Source organism: Heptranchias perlo, chromosome 5 (genome assembly GCF_035084215.1).
Source record: "Heptranchias perlo isolate sHepPer1 chromosome 5, sHepPer1.hap1, whole genome shotgun sequence".
In the NCBI taxonomy this organism is placed as follows: Eukaryota; Metazoa; Chordata; class Chondrichthyes; order Hexanchiformes; family Hexanchidae; genus Heptranchias; species Heptranchias perlo.
In genome coordinates this window covers 88762567-88785347 of record NC_090329.1, presented here as the reverse complement: position 1 = coordinate 88785347, position 22781 = coordinate 88762567, and the positions used below count along the sequence as shown (strand labels likewise).

The 22781-nt window shown below is 43.3% G+C and overlaps 1 protein-coding gene across 1 annotated transcript; it reads right to left on the bottom strand.

The window, feature by feature from the left end:
* Nucleotides 1-2299: 2299 nt before the first annotated feature.
* Nucleotides 2300-22777, bottom strand: tstd3 (thiosulfate sulfurtransferase like domain containing 3). Its single transcript, XM_067984778.1, has 4 exons — nucleotides 22601-22777; nucleotides 16524-16703; nucleotides 5047-5206; nucleotides 2300-3120 (listed from the first exon to the last, which is right to left on the bottom strand). The coding sequence occupies exons 1-4, from the start codon at nucleotides 22704-22706 to the stop codon at nucleotides 3054-3056; spliced, it is 513 nt and encodes a 170-aa protein (XP_067840879.1). The 5' UTR covers nucleotides 22707-22777; the 3' UTR covers nucleotides 2300-3053.
* Between the last annotated feature and the right edge of the window lie 4 nt (nucleotides 22778-22781).

Below are 22781 nucleotides of genomic sequence, written 5' to 3'. Positions count from 1 at the left end.
TGTGCACATTCTGGATACTGTGTTAAAACTAGTTTTAGAAAAACCCCAGGGCAGTTTGTCTCCCTTCCTGATTAGGGAATGTGCATAGCATAGATATGACTGATTGTTTTAAAAAACATTTCACCTATGTATTGCTGTTCAGTTTTACACTATGGAGAGTATAGGCAAGTAATGCCACTTTAATCCCCCTGCTTTAAAGAAGTGTGAATGGAATATACAACTTGGAAACAATGGTGTATAGGAAACTCTTGCTCTCCAAGCAGAACTTTTAAAAGTGGTCAACTGATTGGCAAAGATTTACAGGAAAGCTAGTAGTTTTACTATAGTATGTAACTAATCAAATCGCAAGGTTCAAGAGCCATCAACCAATAACTGGCTAGAAGTAGGAAAGGCAACAATGCACTGAAACTAGCCTAAAAGGAATGAGACTATATAATTAAAAGCCTACTTGCATCGGATTGGCTTAAATATAAAAAAAATTAACTTAAGAATGCCAATTTCCTCAATTGACAAAATAGGCAAGAAAACTACCAATGGACAACCAGTAAAAGCCACCCAATGAAATCACCCAAATTATTTCTAGTGATTTCAACAGTAACCATATATAGTACAGCCCTAGAAATAAAATGTAATACAATGTGTAAAAAATTAAATTCACAATTAAATTTATCTAACCATTTTCAATTTGCTCCAAATAGCCCACCCCCAATCTAGCAGACCTCAACTATCCCTGACTTCAGGTCCTACTGTCAGACATCTACTTCAGGCAGCTTATAATATTTGACACAGCCTATCTCAGGCCCTAGGAATAATGTCAGGAGTCACGATGGGTCCATCCTCCAGCACAATTTATGTACACACATTATACATACATATAAAAAAAAGTTAGTTGTTAGTGCTGCTGCCTGACTTGCGTGCCCAGAGTTTGAGTATATATAATCATTAGTCTCTTGATAAATTTACACCCAGCACAATGAGAACTATCAATTTAGAAAAAATAGGTTACTGCTGGGAGCAAGCTAGAATGGTTTGACATTTCCCTCTGCTCCTGCTCAGGTCTTGTTTTGTTCTCTATTCTACTTAGATGCTAATCAGCTGGTAAAAGTCACAACTGGTCAAACTACTGAAGGAAGCATGTTGCCCCATTCCAAACACATTCCATTGGTAGTGGTAATTGTTCAGGATCTTGAAGCCATGCAGTGAAAGTTCTGGGCTAAGCACACAATCTTCTGAATCGGTTTGACTGACCAATTTTTGAATCCATCCTCAGAGCAAGCGCAGCTAGTAAATGCAACAATCTCATCACGTAGAGCTGTTCATGTGAGCAAAGCCTTTTCATGAAGAAAGTTTCCCTTCTGTGGAAGAAAAAGCACATCCCTCTGATCTGAAGAATTAAAGCAGAGCTTGGATAGGAGCATTTGGCCATTTCCACAGTTGATGACAAGTGAGCTAAGTTCAGACTCCAGCAATCTTGCCTTTCCCAATCCTCCCTCCATCCGAGTGCTGCCAGGCTTGACCACTGCTACACTCCCAAACTTAGGTCTGAACAACAGGCTGTCTAGTCCTTCCCAATCACTGCTTCTGACTCCACTAACCTGGTTCCAGCCCGCAAACTGTCGGTCTCAACCCATCCCCAGTTTCTCACTCTCCTGCATGTGTAGGATCAGCTACCATATATCCTGTATCCACCTCAGACTTTACACATATTGCCTGCCATCTTGCTGCATGTCTTGGGCTTTAACAAAGTTAAGATATAGTAAAGAAATTAGAAATGGCCGTGCAGACATCGCAAGACATACAGAAGAGATTACTTGCTAAAAAGTCAAATGCCAATTTGTTAAAAGAATACTAGATCCAAAATAATTTTACACCAACTATTAAACCAATAATTTGGTATGTGCTGTGTATATTTTGAGGGGTAAAAAGGAAGATTTGGGGACAAATTCAGAACAGACAAGTATGAGGAAAGCCTGCAGGAATAAGAGTCCGAAGTGAACTAAGTTGGGGTATTCTTGATCCAGTCCCAGTAGGAACAAGTACATGGCACCTAGGACTACCCATAATCAGCACTCCAACCATGACAATGTAAACAGAAATCTTGCACTGGTGGGAAGATACTCCTGAGGTTACACTGCATTGAATATAGGATACTTGTGACACTGGGTGCAAAGATATTCTAATTCTGCTATAAAAATTAAATGGTTCATCAAAACTAGAAAAAGCTCTGAATATAGTCCCTTATGCACCAGTCATTACCAGTAAAAGCACATATCTTGATGATAGTTATGAAACAAGTGCCTTTCTGAATGTGGGGCAGCTTTAATACAATCAAATGTGTACACAAACAGTATCTTTTATACACTGTAGCAGGACTACTTACAACATACGAAGTACAACAGCTCGTTAGATGATCATGTGAAAAGTAGGGAAAAACATGAATCCTGTGTAAATCGAAGTTTTATTTCAATTATTTTCAGAGACTTTATAGTTACAAAATATTAAGTTATTAGCAGTGCCTAGCACACACATGCAACAAATTTAAAAAATGTAACTCCACTGGAAAGGATGTGCTAAAACTAGACTGAAGTTTGGTTTATGAAATGAAGAATCAAAGTTTTCTCATTTTAAAAACTGCATCAATACAGATTTTGCTATCTATACTAAATCAGCAAACTCAGATGCATTTAGCTTCCTTAGGTTTTTATTCCAAATTCCATGGTAAAACTGGTCATTTTATCAGCTATGTCACCATTAATATTGCTGGTTATTCCCATCTTTTAAAGTACTTTGAGCAATGCACAAAATATATTTTCCAAAACCAATCCTCAAGAGGTTTTTATTCAGATTTCACAAATCCCAAATAAATGAACTAAAAAGTGAATGCTCTAGTATATAAAAAAAAGTGCAAATTTTATATTCCTGAGTAGTGATCATTATGTAGAGTACTAGAAGCTTGAGAAAATTTTTCAATAGAGATCGTTTAATTTTCTATCTTTAGGTTTATTCTTTCATATGCTTTGAGGAGATTATCACAAAAAATTGTCCCAAACAGTTCAGCGTTTCTTCTCAGAAAATTCATGTTTCACCCATTCTTCCCAACCACCAGGGAAATGTAGAGCTCTGAAACAAAAAGTAGCAATCAGCCATTTTATCATCTGACATTATGTGGTAACTGAACAGTACACATTTGTATTTTCACAATGATGATAAATACTTGGATTTATATAGCATCTTATCACATCAAATTGTCTCAAAGCACTTCATATACTGAATTGCTTTGAGTACAGTAATTGTTCTGGAACTCAAAGAAAATTGTTTTTATTAAAAAATGACATTTCACATACCTAAAATCACATTACATCCTCTAATATTAAACAGTCATCTAACTTCAACAGCCACTTTTCACAAATAGGACATTGGTTTGTAGGTGCCTTGTATATATTGAAGTAATGGGAAATGAATTTCAAATAGGATAGTGTATAATCCTGGATTTCCTGCTCTGAGGATCCAGAGGGAAGCTAAAGAAGAAATAGCAGAGGTTCTGACTGTAATTTTTCAAAAATTCTTTGGCAAGTAAAACTGTGCCTGAGGAGTGGAGAGGGGAAAATGTGACACCCCTTCTTCAAAAAATGAGATGGGGATAGGCCAGGAAATTATAGCCTAATTACTCTTTCTTCAGTTGGTAAACAACTAGTGTCTGTCATACAGGAACAAATTACTAAGCACCTTGAGAAACATCAGTTTGTCAGCATAGCTTTACAACGGGCAAGTCACACTTTACCAACCCTACAGAATTCTTTGAATAAACAGAGGAGAGATAAAATTAATGAAGTAGATGGATTTTCACAAAGCATTCGATAAGATATCACATAAGAGGCATATTGCAAAAATAATGGCATATCACATTAAGTATAGGTACATGAATAGACAGATTATTGGGGGCAAGTAAAATTAGAAGTAAAAAGACATTTCTTGGAGTAGAAAGATGTGAGTGTTGTTCATAGGAGTCTGTCATTGGGGCCACTCTCAATTACTATATAAATAAATGATCTAGATTTAGGAATTGAAGATTACCAAAATAGGCTAAGGACACCAAACTGGAGGGCATAGCGAACTATAACAAGAACTGTGAAAGACTGCAGGAGGACATAGATAGGTTAGTAGGATTGGCAGATAGGTGGCAGATGCAGTTCAATGTAGAAAAATATGAAAAAATACACATTAAATGGAGCAGAGGCATCCTAGTATGCAGATATACACACACATCATTAAAGGTGGCAGCCTAAGTTGAGAAGGCCATAAAGGCAAACTGAATGCTTAGTTTTGAATTTAAAGACACAAAATGAAAGCAGGATAATGTCGAACTTGTACAAGACCTTAGTTAGGCTGCAATTGGAGTACTGTATGCAGTTTTGAGCTCATCATTACAACAATATCATCAAAACAATGGAAAAGGTGCAGCCTAGATTCACCAGGATGTTACCAGGCTTTACGCATTACAGTTAAGAGAGACTGGAGCGGACGGAACTTTTTTCACTAGAGTTGAGAACGTTGAGTGACCTAACAGAAGTCTTCAACATTATGAAGGGCTATAATAATGTAAATAGCAATAGATTATTTCCATTGACCAGTCAGACAGCAACAAGAGGACACAAATTTAAGAATCACAAAGAATTAAAGGGAAGGCTAGAAAAAAAATTTGAGTGGTTGAAACGTTGTTTTCTCTGCCGCATGCCATTGTTGAAACAGGAATCCAAAATTTATTTTTAAAGGGAATTATATAGTCGCTTGCAAAAAAAAAGCAATACCGGGTATGGTGAGCAATCATGAGTGTGGGATTAGACTAGGTGGTTTACATGGAAGAAGAACACTGACCAGACTTGATAGAAAAAAGATCTTTTTGTTCTGAGTCCATGAATTCAGTCCCATTCCAATTCAGGCTACATGCAGCTTTGATTCACTTTTGATTAACAGTTTTGCCCAGGTAACTGAGCAGTAAAGTAGGCATGTAAATAACATATTTTATGTTGCTAGTATTGTACTCACCTACTGTAGCCCACTGATGCAGCAGCATCTAAAGCCTTCTTGCTCCTGATTCCTGCCAAACAAGAAAAGACAATTTTGTCTGATGTAGATGGCATTTTCCCATTGTACGTTTCCATAAAGCTGTTGGGGTCCAACTTCAAGGCTTGCTCCACTTGTCCCACTTTAGGCAAATGAAAAAACAAATCAATGTAACCCATATTTAAACAGTTGCACCAATACAAAATATTTACTGTTAAAGGGTAATAGTCGTTTTTAAAAAAGTCACAGATCCAAAAAGAACATTTAATTTTTTTACCACTCACCATTATTATGGCTACTCTCATGGGTTAAATTATATTTTAAAATACAAATGGCAGCAGTTTCACATTGTAACCACTCTCTGGGTAAAGAAGTTCCTCCTCAATTCCCTATTGGATTTATTAATTAGTGACAATCTTATACTTATGGCCCCTAGTTCTGGTCTACCCCGCAAATGGTAACATCTCTATGTCTACCCTATCAAACCCTTTCATAATCTTAAAGACCTCTATCAGGTCACCCCCCTCAGTCTTCTCTTTTCTAGAGAAAAGAGCCCCAGCCTGTTCAATCTTTCCTGATGATAGGTATAACCTCTCAGTTCTGGTATCATCCTCGTAAATCTTTTTTGCATCTTCTCCAATGCCTCTAGATCCATTTTATAATATGGAGACCAGAACTGTGCAGAGTACTCCAAGTGTGGTCTAACCAAGATGCTATTCAAGTTTAACATAACTTCTTTGCTTTTGAATTCTAGAGCTTGGTTTGCTTTTTTAAAAAATATATAAAAACAGCCTTAATTAATCTCCATCGCTACTTTTAGTGATTTGTGTATCTGTACCCCAGATCCCTCCGCTCCTCTACCCATTTAGATTCTTATTTTCCCAGGAGTATGTGGCCTCATTTTTCCTACCACCTCACACTTATCTATATTAAAATTCATTTGCCAATTACACGCCCATTCTGCAAGTTTATTAATGTCTTCCTGTATTTTGTCGCAGTCCTCGGTATTAACTATACCCCCCCCAATTTGGTGTGGGCCCCAAATTTTGAAATTGTAACTTCCAATTCCTGAGTCCAAATTGTTTATGTAAATGGTGAACAGTGGTCCCAGCACTGATCCTTGTGGATCACTAATCCACACTGTGCACTCAAAACACTGCAGGCAAGATCGTGTATGCACCCTGTAAACCACTATCTGTTGGAAGACTGATATTCGATTACAAAGTGAATCAGAATTATACAGTTGAACAGCTAACTATAGTAGCTGAACTCCACCCTGTTTACAAACTTGGATAATTTCCACATTTACTGTTAAAATTTTGTTTTAAATAAACATTCATGTTGCATCCTAGCCTTGGAGGGAATGGGGAAGATTATCCCAGAGGCCCGCTTCCCCGTAATATTTTATATTTCAGTAAGATGTCGTTACCTGGTATTACAGGATATCCTGTTTTTACTTTTGTTATGAGACTGTTTGTTTTTGGGGCTGTGATCACTAGATGTTATCCTCCAAACAAAAGATGACGCTATGGGAACCCGTATGGGTCCTAGCTATGCCTGCCTTTTTGAGATATACTTGGAACATTCTTTGTTCCAATCTGACTCAGATCCCCTCCCCGACCTTTCTCTCCCCAATCACCCCCCACCCCAGTACATTCATGGCTGTCGATGTCACTTCCTGCTCTCGACCTGAAAATATCAACTTTGCTTCTAACGTCCAACCTTCCCTTACTTTCACATGATCTAGCTCAGACTCTTCCCTTCCTTTCTTGACTTCTCTATTTCCATTTCTGGGGATAGGCTGTCCACCAATGTCGACTGCAAGCCCACTGACTTCCACAGCTACCTTGATTATACACCGCTTCCTGTAAGGACTCTCTTACATTCTCCGTTTCTTCATCACATCTGTTCCGACGATGCCACATTCCACACCAGCTTCCAAAATGTCACCCTCTTTCCTAAGTTGAGACTTCCCCTCCACTGTGGTTGACAGGGTCCTTGACCACGTCCATCCCATTTTCCACACTTCCATCCTCACCCCTTCTCCATCCCAGAATCATGATAGAGTTCCCCTTGTCCTCACCTTCCACTTCACCAGCCTCCGCATTCAATGGATCATCCACCATTTCCGCCACCTCCAAGCACATCTTCCCCTCCTCCTGTCAGCATTCCTCCGTGACATCCTGGTACACTCTTCCATCACCCCCTAAAACTGCTCCCCTTCCCTTGCAAGCACAGGAGATACAGCACCATTCCTTAAATCTCCAATTTACTTGTACTTCTTCAACTTAGTACACTATTCACTGCTCATGATGTGGTCTCTTCTACGTTGGGGAGACCAAATACAGACTGGGTCATCGCTTTGCTGAACACCTTCATTCAGTATGCAAGAGTGACCCTGAGCCTTTGGTCATTTGCCACTTTAATTCTCCATTCCACACCCACTCAGACCTCTCTGTCCGTGGCCCCCTACACTGTTCCAATGAAACTTAAGGAATAGCATCTCTACTAGGCACTTTACAGCTTTCTGGCCTTAATGTTGAATTTAACATTAAACTTTAACCACCGCTCCCATTTTCTCTCGGACAGCAGGTGCTGGTGATGGAGGACGGCTACACCAGAGCCACTGGAAGCAGAGGAGGTGTGGGCTGGGGATCCCGAATTGGGGTGATCTGCTCCCTTAGGGTCCACCTGACTTTCTTCCGCTATGTTCCCGGGCCACAGGAGGCTTCCCAACTTTTTCAGATTTTCCATGCTTCCCTCCCCCTCTGCTATTCTGCTGTAACCCTTTACACCTCCTCTGGACCTTTCTTTTAGAATCATAGAAAGGTGACAGCACGGAAGGAGGTCATTCGGCCAATCGAGTCCATACTGGCTCTATGCAAGAGCAATCCAGCTAGTCCCACTCCCTCGCCCAATCCCCGTAGTCCTGCAAATTTTTTCCTTTCAAGTACTTATCCAGTTCCCTTTCGAAGGCCATGATTGAATCTGCCTCCACCATCCCCTCGGGCAGTGCATTCCAGATCCTAACCACTCGGTGTGAAAAAGTTTTTCCTCATGTCACCTTTGGTTCTTTTGCCAATCACCTTAAATCTATGTCCTCTGGTCCTTGACCCTTCCACCAATGGGAACAGTTTCTGTCTAGACCCTTCATGATTTTGAATACCTCTCTCTATCAAACCTCCTCGCAACCGTCTCTGTTCCAAGGAGAACAACCCCAGCTTCTCCAGTCTATCTATGTAACTAAAGTCCCTCCTCCCTGGAATCATTCTACTAAATCTCTTCTGCACCCTCTCCAAGGCCTTCATATCTTTCCTAAATTATGGTGCCCAGAACTGGACATAATACTTCAGTTATGGCTGAACCAGTGTTTTATAGAGATTCATCATGACTTCCATACTTTTGTACTCTTGTACTCTTATGCCTATTTATAAAGCCCAGGATCCCGTATGCTTTTTTAACCGTTTTCTCAAACTGCCTTGCCACCTTCAACGATTTGTGCACATACATCCCCAGATCTCTCTGTTCCTGTACCCTTTTTAGAATTGTGCCCTCTAGTTTATATTGCCTCTCCTCGTTCTTCCTACTGAAATGTAACACTTCGCATTTTTTTGTGTTAAATTTCATCTGCTACATGTCCGCCCATGCCACCAGCCTGTCTATATCTTCTTGAAGTCTATCACATTCCTCCTCACTGTAATATCCTTCCAAGTTTTGTGTCATCTGCAAATTTTGAAATTGTGCCCTGTACACCCAAGTCCAAGTCATTAATATTGATCAAGAAAAGTAGTGGTCCCAGTAACGACCCCTGGGGAACACCACAGTACACCTCTCTCCAGTCCGAAAAACAACCGTTCACCACTAGTCTCTGTTTCATGTCCCTTAGCCAATTCTGCATCCATGTTGCTACTGCCCCCTTTATTCCATGGGCTGCAATCTTGATAAGCCCACCGTGCAGCATTTTATCAAATGCCTTTTGAAAGTCCACTGTCAACTGCATTGCCCTCATCTACTCTCTCTGTTACCTCATCAAAAAACTCAATCAGGTTAGTTAAACATGATTTGCCTTGAACAAATCCGTGCTGGCTTTCCCTAATCCATCCACACTTGTCCAAGTGACTTAATTTTAATTTTAAAAAAAATTAGTTCATGGGATGTGGGCGTCGCTGGCGAGGCCAGCATTTATTGCCCATCCCTAATCGCCCTTGAGAAGGTGGTGGTGAGCCGCCTTCTTGAACCGCTGCAGTCCGTGTGGTGAAGGTTCTCCCACAGTGCTGTTAGGAAGGGAGTTCCAGGATTTTGACCCAGCGATAATGAAGGAACGGTGATATATTTCCAAGTCAGGATGTTGTGTGACTTGGAGGGGAACGTGCAGGTGGTGTTGTTCCCATGTGCCTGCTGCTCTTGTCCTTCTAGGTGGTAGAGGTCGCGGGTTTGGGAGGTGCTGTCGAAGAAGCCTTGGCGAGTTGCTGCAGTGCATCCTGTGGATGGTACACACTGCAGCCACGGTGTGCCGGTGGTGAAGGGAGTGAATGTTTAGGGTGGTGGATGGGGTGCCAATCAAGCAGGCTGTTTTGTCCTGGATGGTGTTGAGCTTCTTGAGTGTTGTTGGAGCGGCACTCATCCAGGCAAGTGGAGATATTCCAACACACTCCTGACTTGTGCCTTGTAGATGGTGGAAAGGCTTTGGGGAGTCAGGAGGTGAGTTACTCGCCGCAGAATACCCAGCCTCTGACCCGCTCTTGTAGACACAGTATTTATGTGGCTGGTCCATGGTGATCCCCAGGATGTTGATGGGGGGGGATTTGGCAATGGTAATGCCGTTGAATGTCAAGGGGAGGTGGTTAGACTCTCTCTTGTTAGAGATGGCCATTGCCTGGCACTTGTCTGGCACAAGTGTTACTTGTCACTTATCAGCCAAGCCTGGATGTTGTCCAGGTCTTGCTGCATGCGGGCACGGACTGCTTCATTATCTGAGGAGTTGCGAATGGAACTGAACACTGCAATCATCAGCGAACATCCCCATTTCTGACCTTATGATGGAGGGAAGGTCATTGATGAAGCAGCTGAAGATGGTTGGGCCTAGGACACTGCCCTGAGGAACTCCTGCAGCAATGTCCTGGGGCTGAGATGATTGGCTTCCAACAACCACTGCCTTCTTCCTTTGTGCTAGGTATGACTCCAGCCACTGGAGAGTTTTCCCCAATTCCCATTGACTTCAGTTTTACTAGGGCTCCTTGGTGCCACACTCGGTCAAATGATGCCTTGATGTCAAGGGCAGTCACTCTCACCTCACCTCTGATCCAGATTACCATTTCTAAATGTTTCCCACCACTGAGGTTAAACTGACTGGCCTATAGTTGCTGGGTTTATCCTTGCACCCTATTTTGAATAAGGGTGTAACATTTGCAATTCTCCAATCCTCTGGCACCACTCCCATATCTACAGATGTTTGGAAGATTATGGCCAGTACCTCTGCAATTTCCACCCTTACTTCCCTCAGCAACCTAGGATGCATCCCAACCGGATTGGGTGATTTATCTACTTTAAGTACAGCTAGCCTTTCAAGTACCTCTTCATCATCAATTTTTAGCCCATCCAGTATCTCAACTATATCTTCCTTTACTGAGACTCTGACAGCATCTTCTTCCTTGGTAAAGACAGATGCAAAGAACTCATTTAGTACCTCGGCCATCTCCTCAGCCTCCATGAGTAGATCTCCTTTATGGTCCCTAATCGGCTCCACCCCTCGTCTTACTAGCCGTTTACATGCCTGTAGAAGACTTTTGGATTCCTTTTTATGTGGCCAACAGTCTATTCTCATACTCTCTTTGTTCCTTTTGTTTCTATACTTGTCTCATTATCACCTTCTTTTGCCTTGTACCATCACCATTTTTGTTATTTAATCACTCCTGCCCTCCACCTTATAACAGATCTCTCCCTCTCTCCCCTTTGTTCTTTTTTTGCCCCCTTTTCGTTGGCTCTGTCCTTAGAATCATACAGCACAGAAAGTGGTGATTCAGCCCATCGTGCCTGTGCTGGCTCTTTGAGGTATCCAATTAGTTCCACTACCCTGCTCTTTCCCCACAGCCCTGCAATTTTATCATTTTCAAGTATATATCCAATTCCCTTTTGAAAGCTACTATTGAATCTGCTTCCATCACCTTTCAAGCAGTGCATTGCTGCTTAATAGCTATTATCTCTAACATCTTCCAGTTCTGATGAAAGGTCATCACCTGAAACGTCAGCTGTTTCTGTCTCCATGGATGCTGCCGAACCTGACAACCATATCAGTACTTTTTCTCAGTATAACTTAAAATAATGAAATTTACAAAATTATTTGCTGAACATGCACCTCTTCTGCCACCATGGAATTTAAAAATTATGCTAGTTTCAGCATTGAGCATGGGAACTTTGTGTCTAAATGGTACAGACACATTTTTTCTGCACAAGATACTAATTTTGCAAAAACAAAAAGTTCTTAATTATTGTGCAATTCAATAAAAAAATTCAATACATATCAAAACCAATGAATGGGCTGCATGTAGTTACAGAGAAATTTAAGCTCCATATGCAAATTTGTGCAACCCCCATTCACAGAAAATAGAAGGCTCCCCAACACAGAAAGTGAGACAACCATCCACACAAAAATGAGCACAAGTCAAAATCAGCTTTGCGCACAAACGTACAAGAAAGAAATCGGCTGGTGCTTACCAGTGCGGGACAATGAGCCATGTCTGGGACACTCCCAGCTTCAGGATCAACAGGCAATAATGGTGGGGGTTGCAAATTCACAATAAAAATCAGATGTGGACTCTGCATGGAGCTGGCCTGCTGGGCCAAACAGACTTTTCTCATTCAGAACATTCTTAATAAAGATGTCAATGTAATTCAGCACGTGACTGCTAAAAAAATTTACTCCTCTCCCATTCTTGGCTTTGCACAACTCCAGAAATTACTGGCTTAGACTGCTTAACTCCTCATTCAGTTAATGTCAATAATGTCAGTGGATTGTATGTTTCTGAAGATCAAGATTGTTATTAGTATCTGTATTTAATCAGTGCATTGAACCAAAACAATGAAGTGTCAAAGATGTAGTGTGATGGTCCAAAAACATAAGGCCAACTTTCTGGTCCTGGTGCAGTTACCAGGGCTGGATTGATGCGCGTGAACTGCTTGCACACAGAACAGAGTTCAATCTTACATTACATTCTGAGGTCAGTTCATTATCATAATTAACGTGTGCTCTTGACTAACCTGTACCCACAGCTGGAAGGTCACGAAGCGGGGAGGACACAGAACATAACGTAAGATGGTAGACTTTAAAGGACTGCCGGGAAAATTTAAAAAGAGTTGCCACTATTTAATGGTAAGGATGGGGTAAAAAATTGTTTGAGCATTTTCAATGGTTGTATAGAGAAAGAAGTGGCAAGCAAAAAGCAAGGGAAAGTAAACCAAATGTGAACCAAAAAAGGAAACCTCCTGCTGATTACCACCTACCGCCCTCCCACAGCTGATGAATCAGTCCTCCTCCATGTTGAACGCCACTTGGAGGAAGCACTGAGGGTAGCAAGGACACAGAATGTACTCTGGGTGGGGGACTTCAATGTCCATCAAGAGTGGCTCGGTAGCACCACGACTGACCGAGCTGGCCGAGTCCTGAAGGACATAGCTGCCAGACTGGGCCTGTGGCAGGTGGTGAGTAAACAAACACGAGGGAAAAACTTACTTGACCTCATCCTCACCAATCTACCTGTTGCAAATGCATCTGTCCATGACAGTATTGGTAGGAGTGACCACCGCACAGTCCTCGTGGAGATGAAGTCCCATCTTTGCACCGAGGACAACATCCAACGTGTTGTGTGGCACTACCAATGTGCTAAATGGGATAGATTCAGAACAGATCTAGCAGCTCAAAACTGGGCATCCATGAGGCACTGTGAGCCATCAGCTGCAGCAGAATTGTATTCCAGCACCTCATGGCCCGGCATATTCCTCACTCTACCATTACCAACAAGCCAGGGGATCAACCCTGGTTCAATGAGGCGTGTAGAAGAGCATGCCAGGAGCAGCACCAGGCGTACCTAAAAATGAGGTGCCAACCTGGTGAAGCTACAACTCAGGACTACATGCATGCTAAACAGCGCAAGCAACATGCTATAGACAGAGCTAAGCGATTCCACAACCAACAGATAAGATCAAAGCTTTGCAGTCCTGCCACATCCAGTCGTAAATGGTGGTGGACAATTAAACAACGAACGGGAGGAGGAGGCTCTGCAAACATCCCCATCCTCAATGATGGCGGAGTCCAGCACATGAGTGCAAAAGACAAGGCTCAAGCGTTTGCAACCATCTTCAGCCAGAAGTGCCGAGTGGATGATCCATCTCGGCCTCCTCCCGATATCCCCACCATCACAGAAGCCAGTCTTCAGCCAATTCGATTCACTCCACATGATATCAAGAAACAGCTGAGTGCACTGGATACAGCAAAGGCTATGGGCCCCGACAACATCCCAGCTGTAGTGCTGAAGACTTGTGCTCCAGAACTAGCTGCGCCTCTAGTCAAACTGTTCCAGTACAGCTGCAACACTGGCATCTACCCGACAATGTGGAAAATTGCCCAGGTATGTCCTGTCCACAAAAAGCAGGACAAATCCAATCAGGCCAATTACCGCCCCATCAGTCTACTCTCAATCATCAGCAAAGCGATGGAAGAGGTCATCGACAGTGTTATCAAGCGGCACTTACTCACCAATAACCTGCTCACAGATGCTCAGTTTGGGTTCCGCCAGGACCACTGGGCTCTAGACCTCATTATAGCCTTGGTCCAAACATGGACAAAAGAGCTGAATTCCAGAGATGAGGTGAGAGTGACTGCCCTTGACATCATGGCAGCATCTGACCGAGTGTGGCACCAAGGAGCCCTAGTAAAATTGAAGTCAATGGGAATCAGGGGGAAAACTCTCCAGTGGCTGGAGTCATATCTAGCACAAAGGAAGATGGTAAGGGTTGTTGGAGGCCAATCATCTCAGCCCCAGGGCATTGCTGCAGGAGCTCCTCAGGGCAGTGTCCTAGGCCCAACCATCTTCAGCTGCTTCATCAATGATCTTCCCTCCATCATAAGGTCAGAAATGGGGATGTTTGCTGATGATTGCACAGTGTTCAGCTCCATTCGCAATCCCTCAAATAATGAAGCAGTCCGAGCCCGCATGCAGCAAGACCTGAACAACATCCAGGCTTGGGCTCATAAGTGGCAAGTAACATTCGTGCCAGACAAGTGCCAGGCAATGACCATCTCCAACAAGAGAGTGTCTAACCACCTCCCCTTGACATTCAATGGCATTACCATCGCCGAATCCCCCACCATCAACATCCTGGGGGTCACCATTGACCAGAAACTTAACTGGACCAGCCACACACATACTGTGGCTACAAGAGCAGGTCAGAGGCTGTGTATTCTGCGGCGAGTGACTCAGCTCCTGACTCCACAAAGCCTTTCCACCATCTACAAGGCACAAGTCAGGAGTGTGATGGAATACTTGCCTGGATGAGTGCAGCTCCAACAGCACTCAAGAAGCTCGACACCATCCAGGACAAAGCAGCACGCTTGATTGGCATCCCATCCACCACCCTAAACATTCACTCCCTTCACCACCGGCACATAGTGGCTGCAGTGTGTACCATCCACAGGATGCACTGCAGCAACTCGCCAAGGCTTCTTCGACAGCACCGCCCAAACCCGCGACCTCTACCACCTAGAAGGACAAGAGCAGCAAGCACATGGGAACACCACCACCTGTACGTTCCCCTCCAAGTCACACACCATCCCGAATTGGAAATATATCGCCGTTCCTTCATCGTCGCTGGGTCTAAATCCTGGAACTGGAACTCCCTTCCTAACAGCACTGTGGGAGATCCTTCACCACACGGACTACAGCGGTTCAAGAAGGCGGCTCACCACCACCTTCTCAAGGGCAATTAGGGATGGGCAATAAATGCCGGCCTCGCCAGCGATGCCCACATCCCATGAACGAATAAAAAAAATCCTGCCCTTAACCTTCTCTAATCTCTCCACATAACTGAAGCCCCACATCCCTGGTACCATTCTAGAAAATCTCCTCTGCACTCTCTCCTAGGCTTTGACATCCTTCGTAAAGTTCCTATCTTAAACTTGTATCATCTGGTTACCGAACCTCCTGCCAGTGGAAACAGTTTCTCCTTATTTACTCTTATCAAGTGATATTAGACTGAATTAAATGCTGTCATTTTGGTGTTTGCTTCAGTGTCAGTGTATGAACGCAACAGATCTAGGGAGTGGGACTGGTTGGATGGCTCTTTCGGGGAGCCGGCACAGGCACGGTGGGCTCAATGGCCTCCTCCTATGCTGCACCATACTATGATCTCTGATGTGTCTATTCTACTGATGGAACAGGACATACCCAGGGATGGTGATGGGGTATGGGATATTGGTTAATAGATATGATTCTGTGAGTATGACTATGTCAGGCTGGGACAGTTCTCCCAACTTGGGCACCAGTCTCCAGATGTTAGTAAGGAGGTTTTCAGGATCAAGTGGGCTAAAATTGCCTGAATCTTGCCTTGAAACGATGCCAAATAAATGGCCACTTTAGAAAGCATTAAGAGTCAGCCACGTAGTCACATGTAGACCAGGCCGGGTCGGGGTGGCAAGCTCCCTTCGCTGGAGGACACCAATGAATCAGTTCGGTTTTTATGACAACCTAGAATCTATCCCACAAATTGTAGACTTACTGAATTCTATTTCACAATTTGCCATGGTGGAATGTGAACTTACGATCGCTGGGTTGCTAATCCACTAGGCTACTGTAGCATTTGTTCTCATTCTTTTAGAAAACCAACCCTACCATTTTCCCACTAGTCTAGTTGTTTCTTAAATGCTGCAGCCTATTCCCGCTGTTGATCCCCATCCACATAAAGAAATATTTGATCACGTCAGTCCTCAATTTGCCCTTAACACTGAATGTGGGTTCTCTTTTCCTGCTCCCCTACACTTCTGAAAGTATTGCTTTAGATTCATTCTAGTTACCCTGTCATGTATCTTATATATCTCTAGGGAGGTCCTCTCAGATATCTCTTTTCAAGATTGAAGAGCCCAGTTTATCATGTTATTCCTCATAGATGTTCAACACTAGGCATCAGCTTGGTTGCTTTCCTCCACACTGCCTCTATGGCCTGCATGACCCACTTATGTACCAGTGGCCAGAACTGTACAAAGCACTCTAGGTACAGCCTGGCCAGGGCACTGTACAGCATCGGCATTAGCTATGGGATCTGAAATGAAACAATTTGGCAACATAACCCAGAATCCTATTTGCTTTATTATCACCTCACACTAGACATACATTTACAAATACAATAGTTATAAAAATTACAATATACCAGCAGATGGATTATGCCCAAATCCATAAAGATATACTCACATGGTATATTTATAGATCCAGGAATCTGTCCATACTCCTTGATTTCCCAAGGTTCTCTAACATCGATCAAAACAATTTCATTTGATTTAATCAACTGTTTTAATTCCAGGTAGGTGACAATTTCAGGGAGAGCTGTACAAACATTCCGGCAGCTGCTGGGTTGGCTTAGGTAAACTGGAGCTGTATATAAAAAATGAAAAAAGATGAATTTTAAAGATATGAAAATCTGACAAGTTTTTAGATATTTTTGATTGATCACAGGGATTCGGATACAAAATTGGAAACAAGGTCACTTTGAAGCAATTTTACCATGCAACAATTAACAACATCCTTTCAATTTCTATGACAGCGAGTAGTATGTTATGCAATATTTCACTGTAAAAGATCCTTGTACCATCATGTGATTAGAGTATTTGCTTAAGTCACACTACTTATAAAGACTATTCATTACATTGCTTAAGTGCCTGAGGAAGCTTAAGTACATGGGAACTTACAATTTTTGTGACAATAAATAAATAAAAACAAAGTTAGTAATATGTTAGTGTATAGGATAAAACCAGAAAACAAACATGTAATTTTGCTAATGTGAATAAATGTCATCTAAGGCACTTTCTGGGTGGGTGGGTGGTTCGTTAAGGTGGTCAAAATGGTCTGCTTGATCAAGACCAGAACCTTCCCTTCCCCCTCACCACCCTAAGGAAAACCAGACTACCCACACTGCAGAGAAACTTGTCTGCTGGTATAGCAACATTAGCTTGATCCTTCCTCCTTGATCAGCACTATGTGCTTTTCATGGATCCTTTGAATTTATCCCAGTGCTTTAAGATGACAAGAAATCCATGGAATAGGAATGATTGTAGAGCACTCTTAAAATGTTCGAATCTGCATATGCTTGTGTTACTTCTTTCCATCATTCTACTTTAATACATACTGGGCATAGAATTTCTTAGCATCACAAAAGATGATTTGCAATTGTGTAACATTATTGTGCATCAATGACATGAAATGCACAAATGCTAACGCGAAAGCTAGTGGAAAACCCCACACATACATACATACATACATATTTATATTTATACATATCTCTCTCATACATACAATGGTAGTGAAAGATTGTTTCCTCTGCTTGGTGAGTTGGTAACAAAGGGCACAAATGTCGGATTACTTCTAAAAAGTAAAAAAAAACCTGTGTATGTCCCATGGTGCCCATCGGTCGCAGGAGGCTCCGAGGGTTTTTATGCCTATTTTTAATATTGAAAACGTAGCCAATCTGATTCATCGATGACATCACAATGGTTATTGGCCCAGCAGCCAGTCCTACTTCAAGCTATTGATGACGTGTGATTTTGTGATTGTGGGTTAGGATTCGGGTTAGTGTTTAGAGTTAGGGTAGGGGTTAGAGGTCGGGTAAGGTTCGGGATTAAGATTAGGGGTTAGGGCTACAACCTGGCATTGGCAATGTGTTGTCAATAGCGGAAAGCATTGTTGACAGCGCACAGTCAATAGATGCGCTTTTTTTAATTAGACTGGTTGAAAGGTGGCATTATGTGTCATTAAGTGGAAGTGCTCCCTTTAAGAGGGAACCATTAAAAAATAATCTAACCAGGTCTAATCAAACTAAATCAGCATTTTGATATTTCTAACAATTGTGGAATGAACGTCCTGTGGTGTCCACTGGTCGCAGAAGACCCAGAATGTATTCATGCCGCTTACTTTGAAATAACGTTCTGCATTTCTTCTTCTCTACTGCTGGCCATCATACACACCTCGTGAACAGCACCTCCTGCGGGTCTCATTTAAAGGTAATGGCACTTGCTCTGTGCATTAATCGAGGCCACTCCAGCCCAGTTCAGTAACCCGATTCAAACCACGCGACGTTCAGACCCGATCTGCTCAGGACTGGTGGGTGAATGTCCAGGCTTTACACTGAGTCACTTTGATGGAGAATCATAGAAATTTATGGCACAGAAGGAGGCCATTGGCCCATCGTGTCAGTGCCGGCCAAAAAAGAGCAATCCAGTTTAATCCCACTTTCCAGCACTTGGTCCATAGCCCTGTGGGTTATGGCACTTCAAGTCCACATCCAAGTACTTTTTAAATGAGTTGAGGGTTTCTGCCTCAACCACCCTTTCAGGCAGTGAGTTCCAGACCCCTACTACCCTCTGGGTGAAAAAATTTCTCCTCAGCTCCTCTCTAATCCTTCTACCAATTACTTTAAATCTATGACCTCTGGTCACTGATCCCTCTGCTAAGGGAAATAGGTCCTCTCTATCCAATCTATCTAGGCCCCTCATGATTTTATACACCTCAATTAAATCATCCCTCAGCCTCCTTTGTTCAATTGAAACCAACCCCAGCCTATCCAATCTTTCTTCATAGCTAAAATTCTCTAGCCCTGGCAACATCCTCGTAAATCTCCTCTGTACCCTCTCTAGTGCAATCACATCTTTCCTGTAACGTGACCAGAACTGTACACTGTACGCAAGCAATGGCCCAATTAGTGTTTTATACAGTTCTAGCATAACCTCCTTGCTCTTATATTTATAAAACACTGGTTCGGCCACAACTGGAGTATTGTGTCCAGTTCTGAGCACTGCACTGTAGGAAGGATGTGAAGGCCTTAGAAAGGGTGCAGAGGAGATTTACTAGAATGATTCCAGTGATGAGAGACTTAGAGACTTAAATTACGTGGAGAGGCTGGGATTGTTCTCCTTGGAACACGGAGAAGGTTGTGAGGAGATTTGACAGAGGTTCAAAATCATGAAAGGTCTAGACAGAGTGGATAGAGAGAAACTTCCCATTGGCAGAAGGATCAAGAACCAGAGGGCATAGATTTAAGGTGACTGGCAAAAGAACCAAGGTGATATGAGGAAAAAATTTTTTTTTTTTTTACATAGCGAGTGGTTAGGATCTGGAATGCACTGCCCAAGGGAGTGGTGGAAGCAGATTCAATCATGGCTTTCAAAAGGGAACTGGATAAGTACTTGAAACGAAAAAATGTGCAGGGCTACAGGGATAGGGCGGGGCAGTGGGACTAGCTGGATTGCTCATGCAAAGAGCCGGCACAGACTCAATGGGCTGAATGGCCTCCTTCCGTGCTGTAACCTTCTATGATTCTATACCTCAGCTAATAAAGGAAAGTATCCATATGCCTTTTTAACCACCATATCTACCTGCCCTGCTACCTTCAAGGATCTGTGGACATGCACGCCAAGGTCCCTCTGTTCCTCTACACTTCTCAGTATCCTCCCATTTATTGTGTATTCCCTTACCTTGTTTACCCTCCCCAAATGCATTCCCTCACACTTCTCCGGAATGAATTCCATTTGCCACTTTTCTGCCCACCTGACCAGTCCATTGATATCTTCCTGCGGTCTACAGCTTTCCTCCTCACTATCAACCACATGGCCAATTTTTGTATCATCTGCAAACTTCTTAATCATACCCCTTACATTTAGGTCTAAATCATTAATATATACCACAAAAAGCAAGGGCCTAGTACTGAAGCCTGTGGAACCCCACTGGTAACAGCCTTCCAGTCACAAAAACACCTGTCAACCATTACCCTTTGCTTCCTGCCACTGAGCCAATTTTGGATCCAACTTGCCACTTTCCCTTGAATCCCAAGGGCTTTTACTTTTCTGACCAGTCTGCCATGTGGGACCTTGTCAAAAGCCATGCTAAAATCTATGTAGACTACATCAAACACGCAACCCTCATCGATCCTCCTTGTTAACTCCTCAAAAATTTCAATCAAGTTAATCAGAGACGACCTTCCCTTAACAAATCCATGCTGACTGTCCGTGCCTTTCTAAATGATGATTTATACCATCCCTCAAAATTGTTTCCAATAATTTGCTCACCACTGAATTAAGGCTGACTGGCCTGTAATTAGAACCATAGAAAAGATACAGCACAGAAGGGGGCCATTCGGCCCATCGTGTCCGCGCCGGCTCGAAGAGCAACCAGGTGCCCATTCTAATCCCACCTTCCAGCACCCGGCCCGTAGCCCTGCAGCTTACAGCACTTTAGGTGCAGGTCCAGAGTTGAGGGTCCCTGCCTCTACTACCAATTTGGGCAGCGAATTCCATACACCCACCACCCTCTGGGTAAAAAAGTTTTTCCTCATGTCCCCTCTAATCCTTCCGCCAATCAGCTTAAATCTATGTCCTCTAGTTCTTGAACTCTCCGCTAGGGGAAACAGGTGCTTCCTGTCTACTCTATCTGGGCCCCTCATAATTTTGTACACCTCAATCAAGTCACCCTTGGTGGCATTACTTGGTCTATTCTTTTCTCCCCTTATAAACAATGGTACAACATTAGCAGTCCTCCGGCACCATGCCTGTAGCCAGAGAAGATTTGAAAATGATGGTCAGAGCCTCCACTATTTCCTCCCTTGCTTCTCTAGGAATCAAGGAAAACCCAAAAATGTCTACTTTCAAAGATGTTAGTCCCCTTAATATTTCCTCCTTCACTATGTTCATCCCATCCAATATTTCACTCCTCCTCTTAAACTACAATGTCTGCATTGTCCCCCTCTTTTGTGAAAACAGATACAAAGTATTCATTATGTACCATACCCACATCTTCCTCCTCCACACATAGGTTACCATTTTGGTCTCTAATAGGCCCTACTCTTTCCTTAGTTATCCTTTTGCTCTTTATGTATTTATAAAACATTTTTGGGTTTTCCTTGATTTTACTGGTCAGTATTTCTTCATGACCTCTCTTTGCTTTCCTAATCTTTTTAATTTCATCCCTGCACTTTCTATAGTCCTCTAGGCTTTCAGCAATATTGAGCTCTTGGTGTCTGACTTTAATTCTCCATCCCACACTGCTCCAATGAAGCTCAACACAAGCTCGAGGCACAGCACCTCATCTTTCTACTAGGCACTTTACAGCCTTAACATTGAGTTTAACAACTTTAGACCTTAACCATCATTTTCTCTCGGACAGTAGGCATGGTAATGGAGGGTGGCTGCACCAGAGCCGCTGGGAGTGGAGGAGGTGCGAGCTGGGGATTCCCTATTGATCCACGGCCATCGGGATGGTCCACATCCCGAAGGGTCTACCTGCTTTTCTTCTGCCACATTCCCAGGTCATGGAAGCCTTCTCCTCTTTGCCAGATTTTCCATGCTTTGCTCCCCCTCTGCTATTCTCCAGTAACCATTTACAGCTCCTCTCAACCCATCTCTTGTTTCTGTTCTTGTCCCATTTTTTGTGTCCTTTTGCCTTGCACCATTGTCCCTTTTGTCATTTAATCATATCCTGCCCTCCATCCCATCACTGTCCTCCCCCTTTTGTTCTTTTCCTCTCTTCTTCCCCCTACCCCCTCCCCCAACCATTTTACTGGTCCTGCACTCGTTTAAAAACTGTTGCATTGATAGAACACCTTTCATGACCTCGGGGATGTCTCAAAATGCTTTACAGCCCTCAAAGTACTTTTGAAGTGTAGCCACCGTTGTAATGTAGGAAACGCAGCAGCCAATTTACACACAGCAAGATCCCACAAACAGCAATGAAATAATGACCACATAATCTGTTCTTAGGTGTTGGTCGAGGGATAAATACTGTCAAGGACACCGGCAGAACTCCCCACCCCTTCTTCGAAATAGCGCCGCGGGAACTTTTACATCCACCTGAGGGGGCAGACAAGGCCTCGGTTTAACGTCTCATCCAAGAGGCGGCGCCGCCGACAGTGCAGCACTCCCTCAGTACTGACTGCGCTCGAGCATCAGCCTGGATCACCTGCTCCAGTCTCTGGAGTGGGGACTTGAACACACAACCTTCTGACTCAAGGAGGTGAGAGTGCTACCACTGAGCCATGGCTGAAACATCTCCAACTTCTTCCAATTCTGTTTTTCTCTATCTCTCTCTCTCCACAGAGGCTGCCTGACCCCGCTGAGGGTTTATTTTTTTGGGGGGGCATCCTGCAGTCTTTTGATTTTTTTTTTTGTTAACGCTTTACAATCAAGGTCACCGCCCCTCGGGGGGGGGGGGGGAAGAAATCCACCCCAACCGAACCTGCCCTGCCCAGCCCAGCCCGCCCGCCGAATCCTGGGCCACTTCTCACTCACCCCAAGAGACCAGCGGGTGTTTCTTCTCCTGCCTGCAGAGCTCGGCGGCCGAGCCCCGGCTCACTGTCCGCAGCAACACCGAAACAAAGCCAAAGACCCGGAACATCGTTCAAAGCAAAGCGTTCCAACTCGCGCTCGGCCCAGGGTTCCAAACCCAACCGACAACCCCCCCCCCCCCCCC